The sequence below is a fragment of the Lepisosteus oculatus genome, chromosome 1 (assembly GCF_040954835.1).
Source record: "Lepisosteus oculatus isolate fLepOcu1 chromosome 1, fLepOcu1.hap2, whole genome shotgun sequence".
In the NCBI taxonomy this organism is placed as follows: domain Eukaryota; kingdom Metazoa; phylum Chordata; class Actinopteri; order Semionotiformes; family Lepisosteidae; genus Lepisosteus; species Lepisosteus oculatus.
Genome location: NC_090696.1, coordinates 2,775,757 through 2,789,268, shown reverse-complemented (window position 1 = coordinate 2,789,268; position 13,512 = coordinate 2,775,757). Strand labels below are relative to the sequence as shown.

Here is a 13,512-nt window from a genome sequence, read left to right as displayed (position 1 = left end):
GGGACAGGAGTAGCTACAATCTGACAGTGTGTACAGGGACAGGAGTACCTGCAGGCTGACAGTGTGTACAGGGAGAGGGGTAGCTACAGGCTGACAGTGTGTACAGGGACAGGAGTAGCTACAGGCTGACAGTGTGTACAGGGACAGGAGTAGCTACAATCTGACAGTGTGTACAGGGACAGGAGTAGCTACAATCTGACAGTGTGTACAGGGACAGGAGTAGCTACAATCTGACAGTGTGTACGGGGATAGGAGTAGCTACAGGCTGACAGTGTGTACAGGGACAGAAGTAGCTACAATCTGACAGTGTGTACAGGGACAGCAGTAGCTACAATCTGACAGTGTGTACAGGGACAGGAGTGCCTACAATCTGACAGTGTGTACAGGGACAGGAGTAGCTACAATCTGACAGTGTGTACAGGGACAGGAGTAGCTACAATCTGACAGTGTGTACAGGGACAGGAGTAGCTACAATCTGACAGTGTGTACGGGGATAGGAGTAGCTACAGGCTGACGGTGTGTACAGGGATAGGAGTAGCTACAATCTGACAGTGCGTACAGGGACAGGAGTAGCTACAATCTGACAGTGTGTACAGGGACAGGAGTGCCTACAATCTGACAGTGTGTACAGGGATAGGAGTAGCTACAGGCTGACGGTGTGTACAGGGATAGGAGTAGCTACAGGCTGACGGTGTGCTCTGTGCAGGACCTGACTCTGGAGACAGAGCTGGAGGCAGTGAACGGACGGAAGATGAGAGCCATCGAGGTGTTTGCCCACGCACTGCGATTCTTCAGGGAACATGCACTCAAGGTGAATTCACGTGCGCACCGGTGATTTTTCAGCACATTTACAAATCAGACCTAGTTGCGGCCAATGGCCAATGAAAACAGAGATTACTATTAGAGAAACAGTTTGTGCAGCAAGCTCACTTTCCAGACATGTGAGGCTCCTTCTGACGACACTTTGTGCAAAAACATCTTCTACCTCTTAATTTTCCCTGTGGGTGAAAGCGTCACGTGAAAGCGTTTTTCTTACTGAATACGTCACATGTCTGTGTTGAAGTGAAGTGGATGAGTAAGACTTGAATAGAAACAGTTCTACTTCAATTCAAATAACCTTGAGCACTTGACATTTTTATGACTTGACCCCAGTATTCACTTATCCTAAGGAACAATACCACTCAAACAATTTATGGATGATTTATTACATTATGTCAGTGCTCAAAGAGGTATCGATGTAAAACATCTGTGTTAGCATTTTCATTGTGCAAAAGTGTGTCTGCTTCTCTGTTTTTCAAGTTTCTGTTCATCATCTCTTAATTATAATAAACTCAATAACCTGTACCGAGTCACCTTACTCAAACCCATATTGGCATCAGCTGTTTACTGAGAGCAGAGAGCACAGTGATCAGAGCCGGGTGTCTGGCCAGATAGTAGTCAGAATCAGGCAGCGAGGTACATTGGCTGATTACACAAGAGACAGATTCATGTCCCTTTTAATGAGCTGAAGTTGTACAGCTGCTTAGGTGGTGTCATAGCAATAACCTGGACTTGAACATAAGGAAAACGAAAGAGCTAATAGTGGACTTTCGGAGACACAGGCCACACACTCACAGCCCACTCAGTATTGATGGAACGGAAGTGGAAACAGTCACCAGCTTTAGGTTTTTGGGAATTCACATCTCTAAAGATCTAACCTGGACTGTGAACACTGACTCTATCATGAAGAAGGCTCAGCAGCGCCTTTATTTCTTGAGGTGCCTCAAGCGATGGGGGATGCCAATACATGTGTTGGTGAACTTCTACCGCTGCACTATCGAGAGCGTCCTCACCAACGGGATCACCGTGTGGTATGGCAACACCTCTTCGCGAGAAAGAAAGGCACTGCAGAGAATGGTCAATATGGCCCAGAAGATCATCGGCTGCGGTCTCACCGTGATTAAACAGCTCTGTGAGGACCGCTGCCGTGGTAGAATTCTGGCCATCACAGAGGACAGTCACCACCCCGGGCATGAGGTCTTCACCCCACTGCCCTCAGGCAAGAGATATAAGAGCAAACGGACACTTACCACTAGATTCTTCAATAGCTTCTATCCACAAGCAGTGAGACTGGCGAACACATTTAGCCAACCCCCTCGGACCACACCTACACCATCACCATCTACCTCTTTATGATTTCTTATCTATTGCACATCTCCAGTCATTGTTTACACGTCTGTATTGTTTACATTCAAACTGTCTACATGTTTACTTGCACATTGTCTATTGTTTGTTTGTACATTGTCTTGATGCACTGTTTGCACTTTGTCTTGTTTTTTACACTTGTTTTACAATCGAGAGACTTTCTGTGAGTAAGAATTCCATTGTACCAGTACCGGTTACATATGGCAATAAAGCTCAAGTTCAAGTTCAAGTTCAAGTTCAAGCTTCAAGTACCTGTGCAAATTGTGCTGATTAAGGAGGATATTTGAATATACTTCTGTTAAGTGTGGCCTTCACATGCTTTGGAAATAACCTGTATGGCAAAGCCACCGGGCTGTCGCCTCTCTACCGATCCTGTCTGTCTCTCCTTCACTCTCTCTCGCCCACTTGTTCCCTTTCCCAGTCTGTTATCCATCCCCCTTCTTCACTGCTGGGCGTCCTACCCAGCTGTATGTCTGGTGTCCTACCCTTCCCCTGTGTCTACTCGCTGTCCCTCAGGAGACAGCTTAACCACCAGTACAAGAGTACAGGGGAGGACCCCCTGTGTGGGACAGAATTTGCGGCTCAGCTTTGGCACTGGGCTCTTCGCTCACAGTTTTTGTCTTGCTAGTTCCAGCACCGCAGTCCCCCTCTTCCCTGCTGGCGTCCTACATGGTGCTTGGATGTTCCCCATTCCCCTCCTCCACTCAATGTTCTCCAGCCAGGGCTGCAGCTGTCTCACTGAGTTTCCCGGTTTGCAGGCTTACTGAAGAAATGAGAAATGGTCTTCAGCCCTTTGGCTTTGCGAATTGCTTCCCACGACCCTTCCAGAATCCTCATCTGCATTTGGTGATCTGTCTGCTGCTTTTGCAAAACGATGCAGAAGCAAAGCAGTGCTGAAACCAGCTCCTCAGTCAGAAGTGATATTGCAGCAACCCCTTCGCCCCTGTTTGAAACCGTTCAGCGTGCCCAGAACCGTGGGTGTTATTCCTGCCCCCCTGACATGTGTGCTGTGTGAATCAGGAGGTGAAGGACCAGTCCTCGGCAGTGCTGGAGGGAGGAGACGTGAGGTGGGTCATCACAGTGCCGGCTGTATGGAGACAACCTGCCAAGCAGTTCATGAGAGAGGCAGCCTACCTGGTAAGAGGAGAGCCCTTTACAGTTTATTCTAGCACAGGTGTTTTCTGCCCCCAGCTCCTTGTGATGCAGCATTTTAGCTGCTGCACCTAAGTAAATATTTTAAGATCTGTCCGAGCCAATACCATGCAGAGGGATGTACTGGAAGGTTTGTAGCTGGAAAGCTTGGTTCCCCTCCTGCAACCACCTACTGTACGTGTTGAGAGAACTGGGGTGTGGAAATTATTTTTACTGAGCTATTTTGTGGTATTTGTCTGATCTTCTGTTACCTTGTAAGTAAGAGCCACAAAATTAAAGCAGGATGAATTATCCCTTATAAAACCTGCCCGATTTTGCGTAGTTTTTGTGAAGGGAGTTTCAGATTGCAAGTACTTCACAAGTTAATGACCCAAATGCTCAAACAAGCTAAAAAGTTTGTTTATTAAATTTACATATTAAAATATCAATCTTCTTTAATAACGAAGAGCAATTTGAACTCATAAAAGCATAATTCCTCAGTTTCATTTTTGCTTAGAGACCTGGAGAAATTGCACAGACTTAGAAAACCTCAAAGGGTTCAGTTCAGATCTTTTAAGCAAAAGGTGCTGAATGCTCCCCCACCACACCTGATATCTGACACACAATAATAATACACTATAATAATAAACAATTGTGCTAGTGGTCTCTTGGTGAACATCTCATTCCGTGACCTGTCTTTTCACTGGCTACAGTGCTTGTTTAAATCATAAGTTTCCCTTTGAGTCTTGAATACAGGTGCACCTCACATGTCCAAAGCCAGACTGAAGCTACTGTATAAGTGTTATTCTGAAGACGCACGGTTCTGCCCTCTTTTCCTGAGCTTTCCAGCCCCTTTGGCGTCCCTGCGATGCCCTAAATGATGCCTTCCTGCTGGCTGGGCGGCTCCAGCAGCCGAGGAGGTGCTGTAACAATACGCCTGCTGTGTGGCTGTAGAGTCCTGGAGGGGGGCAGCACAGAATTGTGGGAACACTGCTGGATGAGCGGATTTGGCAAAAACCAGTATGGGTCATTTCTACAGGCCGTGACTGTGTCTGAATGTGGTCTGAAGCCCGTGGCTGGCTCTTCTGGCGTCGCTGAAGCGTGTGTCTGGGACCAGCGCACAGTGCAGAGCTTGCTTTGTGCCAGGTTGCACTCCACAAGCCTGTCCCTCCCTCCTCCACGCTAGCCCAGACCAGGCCTGCCAGGCAGGAAGATGGACGGGCCGTCCGGCGACCGTGCCCCTGGGCGGGATTTCCTCCCGGCTGGTGTCAAGGCGCTGAACAATGTGAGGGTGCGTAGCGAGATCGGCACACAAACAGAGGAAACCGCTCCTGCCAGACTGCAGGAGAGGAAAACACGGCCCCCGCCCTGCAGCGCCCTGCTCACACTGGGCTCCACCCCGCTGCACTCCGGCAGCTCTCTTCCTTTCTGCTCCATTCATTTTCTTTAAAAAAGAAAAATGTTACAAACTTCCTCTATTAGGGCGAATATTATTTAAAAAATGGAACTGGACAGTTTCCCACAGTTCCTTGTATATGTTTTGGCCATCTGCAGGACAGTCTACATCAGGCCCTGCATAGTGCACCAAGCCAAGCCGCTGCAAGCAGATCCTGCTCAAGGTGTTCTGTGACTGCTGTGGTACCTCTAAGCCCAGGCTGTTTGTTTTAGTAAGGCAGTGCTCCTTAGGCCCTTCCCTGTTTTGTCTTTTTTCCAAAGTGTTAAGTGGGATGAAGTTTGCTTCACCACACCCAGGGCTCTGTGCTGAGCAGCTGAGCAGAGGGGCCCGTCATGGCCAGGTGGAGATCACTTCAGGCCATTTCCAGTGCCTGAGCCGCCCCTGTGTCCACCAGTGGGAGGAAAGTGACCGGAGCACATTCGCCACCAGTCTGCTTTCCTCTTGAGGAGGTCAGACTGCTGATGCCCCGTTGTTTTACTGTGGCTTTTAACCAATCGATCCCGAAAGAAGTGAGGAGAACTGTGGAAGTTCGGTTAACCGAGGGTGGTGAGAGTGTAGAACAAGCTTCCCAGCCACGTTGTTAAAGCTGACACCTTGGATTCCTTCATGAAACAGCAGGATGAGATCCTGGGATTAATGAACTGCTTGCTACCGGATAGCCTCCTCTCGTTTGTAACCTCTCTTACTTTCTTAGGTTTCCACAGCAAGGTTCAGGAGTCCTTTCCAGATCTGAGATCTGGCACTTTTGTGCTTGACATAGGAGGTCCCTGTGTGTTTTTGGACATGGGTGTGGTGTGTGACCTGGTGCTTGTCTTCACAGGCTGGCCTGGTCTCCCCAGAGGCCCCAGAGCAGCTCCTCATTGCGCTCGAACCCGAGGCCGCCTCTATATACTGCAGGAAGCTCCGTCTCCATCAGGTCATTGACCTGAGCAGCCGACCAATGGCCAACGGCTTGGAGCCCGATGGGTCTCGCCTATTTGATTCCACCTTCAGACAGGGTAAGACTGTGAACACAGTCCTGCGAGCAGCTCCACTCTGCATATACACCCATTAAACAACAGGCTTTTTACCACACAGACTCACACCCTAACGTACAAGAGGACTCAGGAGATCCACTGTTTCCAGAGCAGAGCCAGCACCCCTCTTCTGAGGCGCGATCCACCTAGTGTTTAACATGACTTCAGGAGGAAATCAAGGCAGAGGCAGTGGCTAGTCCATGTTTAAAACATTCATTCCAACTCAGGTTTAAATCACGTGGCTAATTTAATTGTTTACTTTATTGACTGCGGAAGAAAAGTAGCTCCCACGAGTTTTCAGCGTCTGCTACTGCGCGGCCTGGCAGGTCACCCCGGGGCAGAAATAGCAAGTGATTCAAAGACACCCAAGAGCGCAGAGCTCTTCCCATGAGCTGGGGTGACAGGGGCCGCAGCGCGGTGTAAGCACTCCTCTGATGTCACAACGCATCATCATGACCCCCGAGAGCTCGCTGCCAAGCACATTGTCCACAGCTGCCACAGTGACACAGGGCTTTAGTCCAGGTGGGTGCTGCTGGAGCAGAGTTCTCCAGGGGTTTTTGGTGTCATCAGGTCTCCTCAGAGATGCTCAGCTGTGGCTGTGAAGTCATTTTACTGCGCATCTCTTATACTGTATCAGCTGCACAGGAATGAGTGCTGCAGCACTGCTGGAGCAGACGGCCACTGTGCTTCACCCAGCCGGGTCGAGTGAGGATGATGTGGGTTCCCTCCAGGGGGTGAAAAGTGTTACAAACATAAAATAAGTATTTCAGTGCAACCAGACAAATGTCTCTTGCCCTGAGGTGTTTCTCCTCAGCTCTCTCAACCTGTTGCCGGTACAACACGTCTGAATACTGAACAATTTACAAGTTCTTTTCCACCAGCTGATAAAGTTGTAGCTGTGACTCCTGTAAGAAAATGTGAGCATTTAAAGGATTTAATTATGATTTCTCCATTGCCCTGATGTATGAGAGCGGACAACACAAACATTTCAATCAGATGCATTCGTCTCCTAGTTTTATTAAATTCAGTGAAATGCTAAACTCTCAAGAGAAAAGAAAATCTAAACCTTTCTGTTCTAGTTGGAAAGTAACTGAAAAATACTTTCATCACAATTAGGGAGAGTGGTTTCTTCAAGCAAGCTGAAGGGGGTGTGCAGACTGGGGTCGGATTGTTCTCACAAGGAAATTAAAACTGTCGTAAAGCTAACAGGTCCCATATGTTCTGTGTTTTAGAACCGGCTTGGCTAGTTCATCACTGATGTTAAACATCTAGAGCAGGCAGTCGAGTGGGTGTCCCCAGAAGATGGATTGCTTCTATTTTCAGTTATAATGGTTTATTTGATCCCTGGTTTCTCATTGTTTCATCCCACACTTAAATGTGAAATTGAATTTCTTTGCAGTTGTGTAATTATTTCATATGCTGAGCGTTTAACACATTCTCTCCCGAAAGAAGCACCTAGAGCCTGACAAACAGAACCACAGAAGTGCACTGATGTTGCACATTTTAAATGACTTCCCTCAGCCCCAAGAATAAGCATATTCGATTCAATTTCACAAGCTTTATTGGCATGACCGATGACTTACAGTGTTGCCAAAGAGTATATAATTAACTCAACACCTACAGATGTTACAGATATGGAATGCTTCATGCATTTGTGTGAAAGAGCTGTGTGCAACACTAATTTATATCCCACAATACCCTTGCAATGGACCCCCACACTCTGTTCAGAGCCTGTTTAGCTTACAATAAGGATTCTCAACCACAACTGCACAGACCATGGAAAATTATACAAAAATAAATATTTGAGCAGGAAATTCCATCTATTTTCAGGCTGGTTTTCCTGGATACAGTGGTGGTCTGTGCTGGAGTGGTGAGACGGAGCTGTGTGGATCTGGGCAACCACTGAAATAGCAGAGGAGAGCAGAGGATGGCACTGCCCCTTTGAGAGGGTCACAGTTAAACTCGGCTCCACCACCACAAGAACCCAGACTGATGGCATCATAGTCGGTCTTGGTTTCCAAAGGGCTCTAGTACCACTTCACTAGTGGACTTTATTAACATTTTGCAAATCATTTTCAGAAGATTTACAAATATGCAAATGAGTCTCCAAATATCTTTCAAAGGACAAAGTCACGGCCAGCGTTTTTCCACATTTGTGTTAGTACTCTGTATTTGCATTTGTGTGGGGATTATAGCCGATCTCACAAAGACACAATGGACCGAGTGCGTTTTCAATGTCTTCCATATCTGTGGGATGTATTGCTATATCTTATTACAATCTTTTCATGGGGCATACTAAACATCATCTCTTCAAAAATCTGTCTCCTGAAGAAAGTCTTAGTATGTGACACTCAGCTTTTTATTCACAGACAGGTTTTTAGTCTTGATCAGAGATTATCTGATCCAAGTATTAGAAATTCTCAAAGACACTAACTATGTCATCCAAGAGGATTTATTCAGGATGAACAGTAAAACACTTTTTCACATGAAGGGTTTCAGGAGCATGAAATAAGCTACCAAGTCTTATAGTCAAAGATGATAGCCTGCCTTCCTTAGGGCTAGGTTGGATGAGATCCTAAGATCAATTAGTTACTAACTACCAAACAGGCTAGATGGGCCTCTCATTTGTACCTGTCTTATGTTCTCTCTCTACGCGGCCCTGAGAATGTTTGTTAGGTTCAGTGTAAGGCTGTGCCTTTCTCAAGATCACCAGCAAAGTCCTACTGTATCTCATATTTTAAATCAATCCCCAATTGCTAAAAACTTTCTTTGTTGAGGTTTTCTGACTGTCAAGGTCACTGTCTTTGTTAACAGCAGGTCCTTGTTATTATTATTCCAGTGTAGCTGGAGTTGTTGCTAAATTTAGAGCACCTTAACCTTTCTCATCAATGTGCCCACATGTGCGCGAATGACCTCTGGGCTCTTGTCAGTCAAGCATGTGAACTGCAGTGATTTCTCTGTAACAACCTTCTCTTTTAAAAAACGAATTAGTAACGTAAATTACTTCCAGATGCCCCGCCGAATACATATATGTTTTCTGTAAGGCCTTATTGTCTTAGATATATGGGACTGGAATGTCCATTACTTGGTTGTTATCACTCTTTTAATTTGGTCAACATGTCTACATTTATAAACACTTTGGGAATGGAATTCGAATTATATCATCTGACAGTCAGAGTGGCATGTTCCAAGGACTGTTTTCTTTGGCTAAAGGTCGCACTTGTGCTCTGGTGTAAAACGGTGGAATTGTGTCTGGTAATTTCACCACAGGACTTGTTATGAGATCAAATGGAAACTCCAAGGCTTTTACACTCAGTAACCCAGCTTCTAATTTAAAGCAATACTTCCAGTTACTACTATAAGATAGTTATGATTTCATGAACAAACAGTCATGATTTAACAATGGAGCAAGTAAAGGTTAGTTCCTGGTTAAAAGTAACACAACACTTTTGCTGTTATGCTTTCTTCAGAAAAACTCAGTTTCTCGTTCTTCTTTCTACCTTGATGGTCTTGACGTGTTCCTTTGCAGACCGTGCACAGCGGCACAGCGGCACAGCTCCCCACCCAGACATCTCAATTGATCTTGCAGTCCTGATTAGAACATTAAAGAAACCTTAACTCCTTTGGTCTAACCCTGCCTTCCACCTCCCCTGAAATCTCTCAAGAGAAGCTGTTATTCCAGGTGTGTGATGTACAGGCTGAAGAGGTGTGCTGTTACTATCACAGCTCTGGAGGCTCGAGGAGAGCGTTTCAACTGGGAGGATTGAGGAGGTGTGTGCGGTGTGAGCGTGCAGTAATGGCGCCCCCTTGTGTCTCCTCAGCACGTGAGCAGCTCCGCAGGGCCAGACACAGCCGCACCTTCGTGGTGGAGAGCGGGACGGGGGAGCTGTGGGCGGAGATGCAGACAGGTAGGCCACGCCCCCTCCTTCCAGTGCCCAAGGGCTGGCTGTCATCGAGAACCGCGCTCTCAGTGTGTTGTTTAATCGCCTTGCTTAAAAGGCCAGCAATCCTCCCAGGTCTTAAGCTTGCAAGCCTATTAAAAGACACATAAAAATAACTGGACCTCAACTCTTGAGCCCTGAAACTGGGTCCCTTTGGTCTATGTCTAAACTAGATGACCTGGATTCCCTGCAGCACATTTACACGGTGACGTTACAAATACAGAGCTCACAGCAGACAGCAAACAGCAGCATTACCCCCTGTGTCCTGACCTATACTGTACCTATACTGTGATGCTGTGGGATGAAAAGTGCTGCATAAAATTAAGGAATGGTTAGAATATGTATTACACAAAATCCTTTTGAAGGAAAAACGTTTGCAAACTCCAGAAGATGCAAGTGTCTTCACCCTGCAGGCGGGCTGTGTGGGGCTGGGGTGAGGGGGCTCGTCGGAGGACCCCGATCTGGACACCTCTGCTTCCAGCTCCAGATGTTTCCTGCTCTCACTGAGTCCTCCTAGCCCCCCTCCCCCCGGCTCAGAAAGAAAACAGTCACATCCTGCCTGCAGGCTTTTGTGTAGCTCTGAGACCAGCCCACAATCAGAGTGGAAGCCAGCCTTCACACTGTGATGCCTAGAGACCGAGGAGGGTTGTGGAGCAGCCTGCTATTGTCACCCTTTAAATAATACCCCACATTCAACATGTATTTCCCACATCTCAAACCACCACCCCTCAGCAAAATGCAGTTTGAAAATGTCTAAGAATAAAAATCGAATGAAATGTGATGCACATCTACCATGTACCATATCATACGGTCTGTTTCTAACCATTACTGACCAGTCTGTTGGAGGTTCGTGTGTCGCCTGACAGATGATCCTGTAGTGCAGTCCCAATTATAGTTACCAAAACCAAACACGTAATAAAGCTTAAACCAACTGGTCTATAAACAGTTTCTACAGCAGAGTGTAAAACTGTGTGCACTGCCAATGGTCCAGACTTGTTCACAGCTTCTGTGTTCTTGTGCTGGAGTGTAAGAATGAATACAGCAGCTGTCCGGGACACTGTCAGTGTGACGGAAATGCGTGGAGTGTTTCTAAGCTGCTGTGCAGGCTGTGAGTGTCCCTGAGGGCTGGGCAGGGGGCTTTGAAGATACAGTGACAGAAGGAGCAGGAGCTGCAATGGTGGACCAATAGGGATTTGCATGAATTGCAGCACAAAAAGCAACTTTATGGTAAGGAGGCATAGCAATTTTGTACAACACTAAAATGTCTCCAGAACTCTTAAATCTTTTTTGGGGGGGTTTACAAACTTCTCAATATGAGGAGATGCAGGTGGAGTTGTATTTTGGGAAGGATTGGCAAGAGTGCGATGTCATGACTTAGCAGGCTGCTCAGGTTGGGTTGAAGGTTGTGTTTGACTCTTATCACGAGTCGGTTTCACAGTCACACAAGAACGTCCAGACATTATGTTCTTGATTATGTTCTTTCTTTTGCGAAACACACAGTTCGCCAGCTCGTGCTGCAGATGTGTTTCCCCCTTGTTTCAGGCTCACAGAAGGGGCGGGTCTGGGGGCCTCAGGGTTTGCTGGTGGATAGGTGCTCTCAGCAGCGCTACCCCCATGTGGCGCTGGGCTGTCCGGCTGTGTTGGGAAGCAGGGACCAGGGGGTCCCGCCAGCCTCAGGCTCCCGGCCACACTGTCCTGTCAGCCTGACAGAACATGCAAAGAAGGATCTCCTCTCTTGCTCTGACGTGCCGTCCGGATCCCCACTCACCCCCGTCGGCCATGAGCGGCTGCTCTGCAGTGTCAGGGGCTCCATACTTCATAGCCAACGGCTGGTGGGTGAGGGCTGTCAGTCTACTGGCTGTATCATGAGCACTGATGCCAACTCCGGTGCACTGCTGATAGGCAGGAATCCACTCACTCCATTGGTCAACATGCCAACCCTTTGACCCAGAATGCTCTTATCTTCCTGCCACTCTTCCTGTATAACCTATTCAGGTACCAGTCTGTTTTCTGAAGAAGTGTAGCATTTTCATAACATGTTCTTTTAGGTCCTTGAAAAATTAAACAAACTACTGAGTTGGACAATAGTGTGAGGCTGTTGCCTTTTAAAAGGAATTGTTTCTCCTGGCTTGTGAAGTCAGACGGGCAAAGCGGACCAGTGGCAGGGTGTCACGCAGCGCTGACAGGTCCTGCCCAGAGTCGCACAGGTGCGGGGAACTGAGCGGGTGTGCTGTGCGTGTCTGTGCAAGGTGACCGCTACATCGTGGCGGACTGCGGGGGAGGCACCGTGGACCTGACCGTGCATCAGATCGAGCAGCCGCAGGGCACGCTGAAGGAGCTCTACAAGGCGTCAGGTGAGATCGCGCAGCCAGCTCTGCCCACAGTCTCCGCTGACTGCCAGACTGAGCTCGCTGGCTGTTAAACAGAAGTTCACTGCACTTATTCTGCAAGAATACTGCAAGAATACCCTGCAAGAATGCAATAAAAATGCAAGAATTACACTTTAACTCTGATTGTTTTCTATACCATCACTATGTTACTTGTATGTAACTATATTACCACTAAACCTTTAACTTTTCCAGCACTTCCTGCATCTATGGCTTTGCTCATACCTGCTGTTTTCTGCCAACAACAATGATATCTTCTGTTATCCTCCACTCATCTAGCTGTTGCTACCTCTGCTGCAATGTAAAGACAGCAGGACGTGCAGGCTGGCTGCACAGGTAGGCATGGGCCCTTATTCAGCCACCACGTCAGCTGGTAACCCAAAAGGCCCGGGACAAGATGGCAGTAAACATCCTTAACACTCTACCCTTACAATCACAGAACCTGCAGTGCGAAAGAGAATCTTTTACTCCACACTGTGTGCACTGTTATTGCTCTGTTGTCAAAGATCGGAGGAAAGTGGCACAGCTGTGGGTCTGCGTGATGTGGCCTGTCTCCTCCGTACTCCTGCTGGCTTGCACACACCTGTGACGGTGTGTCTCCCTGCCTGCTGTCCCGCCTGTGTGATGCAGGAGGCCCGTACGGCGCTGTGGGGGTGGACCTGGCGTTTGAGGCCATGCTGTGCCAGATCTTCGGGGCTGATTTCATTGAGAGCTTCAAGGCGAAGCGGCCGGCTGCCTGGGTGGACCTCACTATCGCCTTCGAGGCTCGCAAGAGGACAGCGGCGCCCGGTCGTCCCAGCGCCCTCAACATCTCCCTGCCCTTCTCCTTCATCGACTTCTACAAGCGGCATCGCGGGCACAGCGTGGAGACGGCCCTTCGCAAGAGCAAGTACGGCACAGGGGCAGCAGAGCAGCGCACTGAGGGCTCGAGATCATACTGGGGAACAGCACACTGAGGGCTCTAGATCATACTGGGGAACAGCCCACTGAGGGCTCGAGATCATACTGGGGAACAGCCCACTGAGGGCTCGAGATCATACTGGGGAACAGCACACTGAGGGGCTCTAGATCATACTGGGGAACAGCACACTGAGAGGCTCTAGATCATACTGGGGAAGAGCACACTGAGAGGCTCTAGATCATACTGGGGAACAGCACACTGAGGGGCTCTAGATCATACTGGGGAACAGCACACTGAGGGCTCGAGATCATACTGGGGAACAGCGCACTGAGGGCTCTAGATCATACTGGGGAACAGCGCACTGAGGGCTCGAGATCATACTGGGGAACAGCACACCGAGGGGCTCGAGATCATACTGGGGAACAGCCCACTGAGGGCTCGAGATCGTACTGGGGAACAGCACACTGAGGGCTCGAGATCGTACTGGGGAACAGCA

The 13,512-nt window shown here is 48.2% G+C and overlaps 1 protein-coding gene across 1 annotated transcript in view; it reads left to right on the top strand.

The window, feature by feature from the left end:
- The window catches only part of hspa12b (heat shock protein 12B), a 36,109-nt gene that overhangs the window by 13,550 nt on the left and 9,047 nt on the right, over window positions 1-13,512 (top strand). Inside the window, exons 6-11 of the mRNA XM_015343865.2 lie at window positions 707-811; window positions 3,205-3,321; window positions 5,592-5,769; window positions 9,609-9,695; window positions 11,978-12,082; window positions 12,746-13,004. Of these exons, the coding sequence (XP_015199351.2) occupies window positions 707-811; window positions 3,205-3,321; window positions 5,592-5,769; window positions 9,609-9,695; window positions 11,978-12,082; window positions 12,746-13,004 (851 nt within the window). The remainder of the gene's footprint in view (window positions 1-706; window positions 812-3,204; window positions 3,322-5,591; window positions 5,770-9,608; window positions 9,696-11,977; window positions 12,083-12,745; window positions 13,005-13,512) is intronic.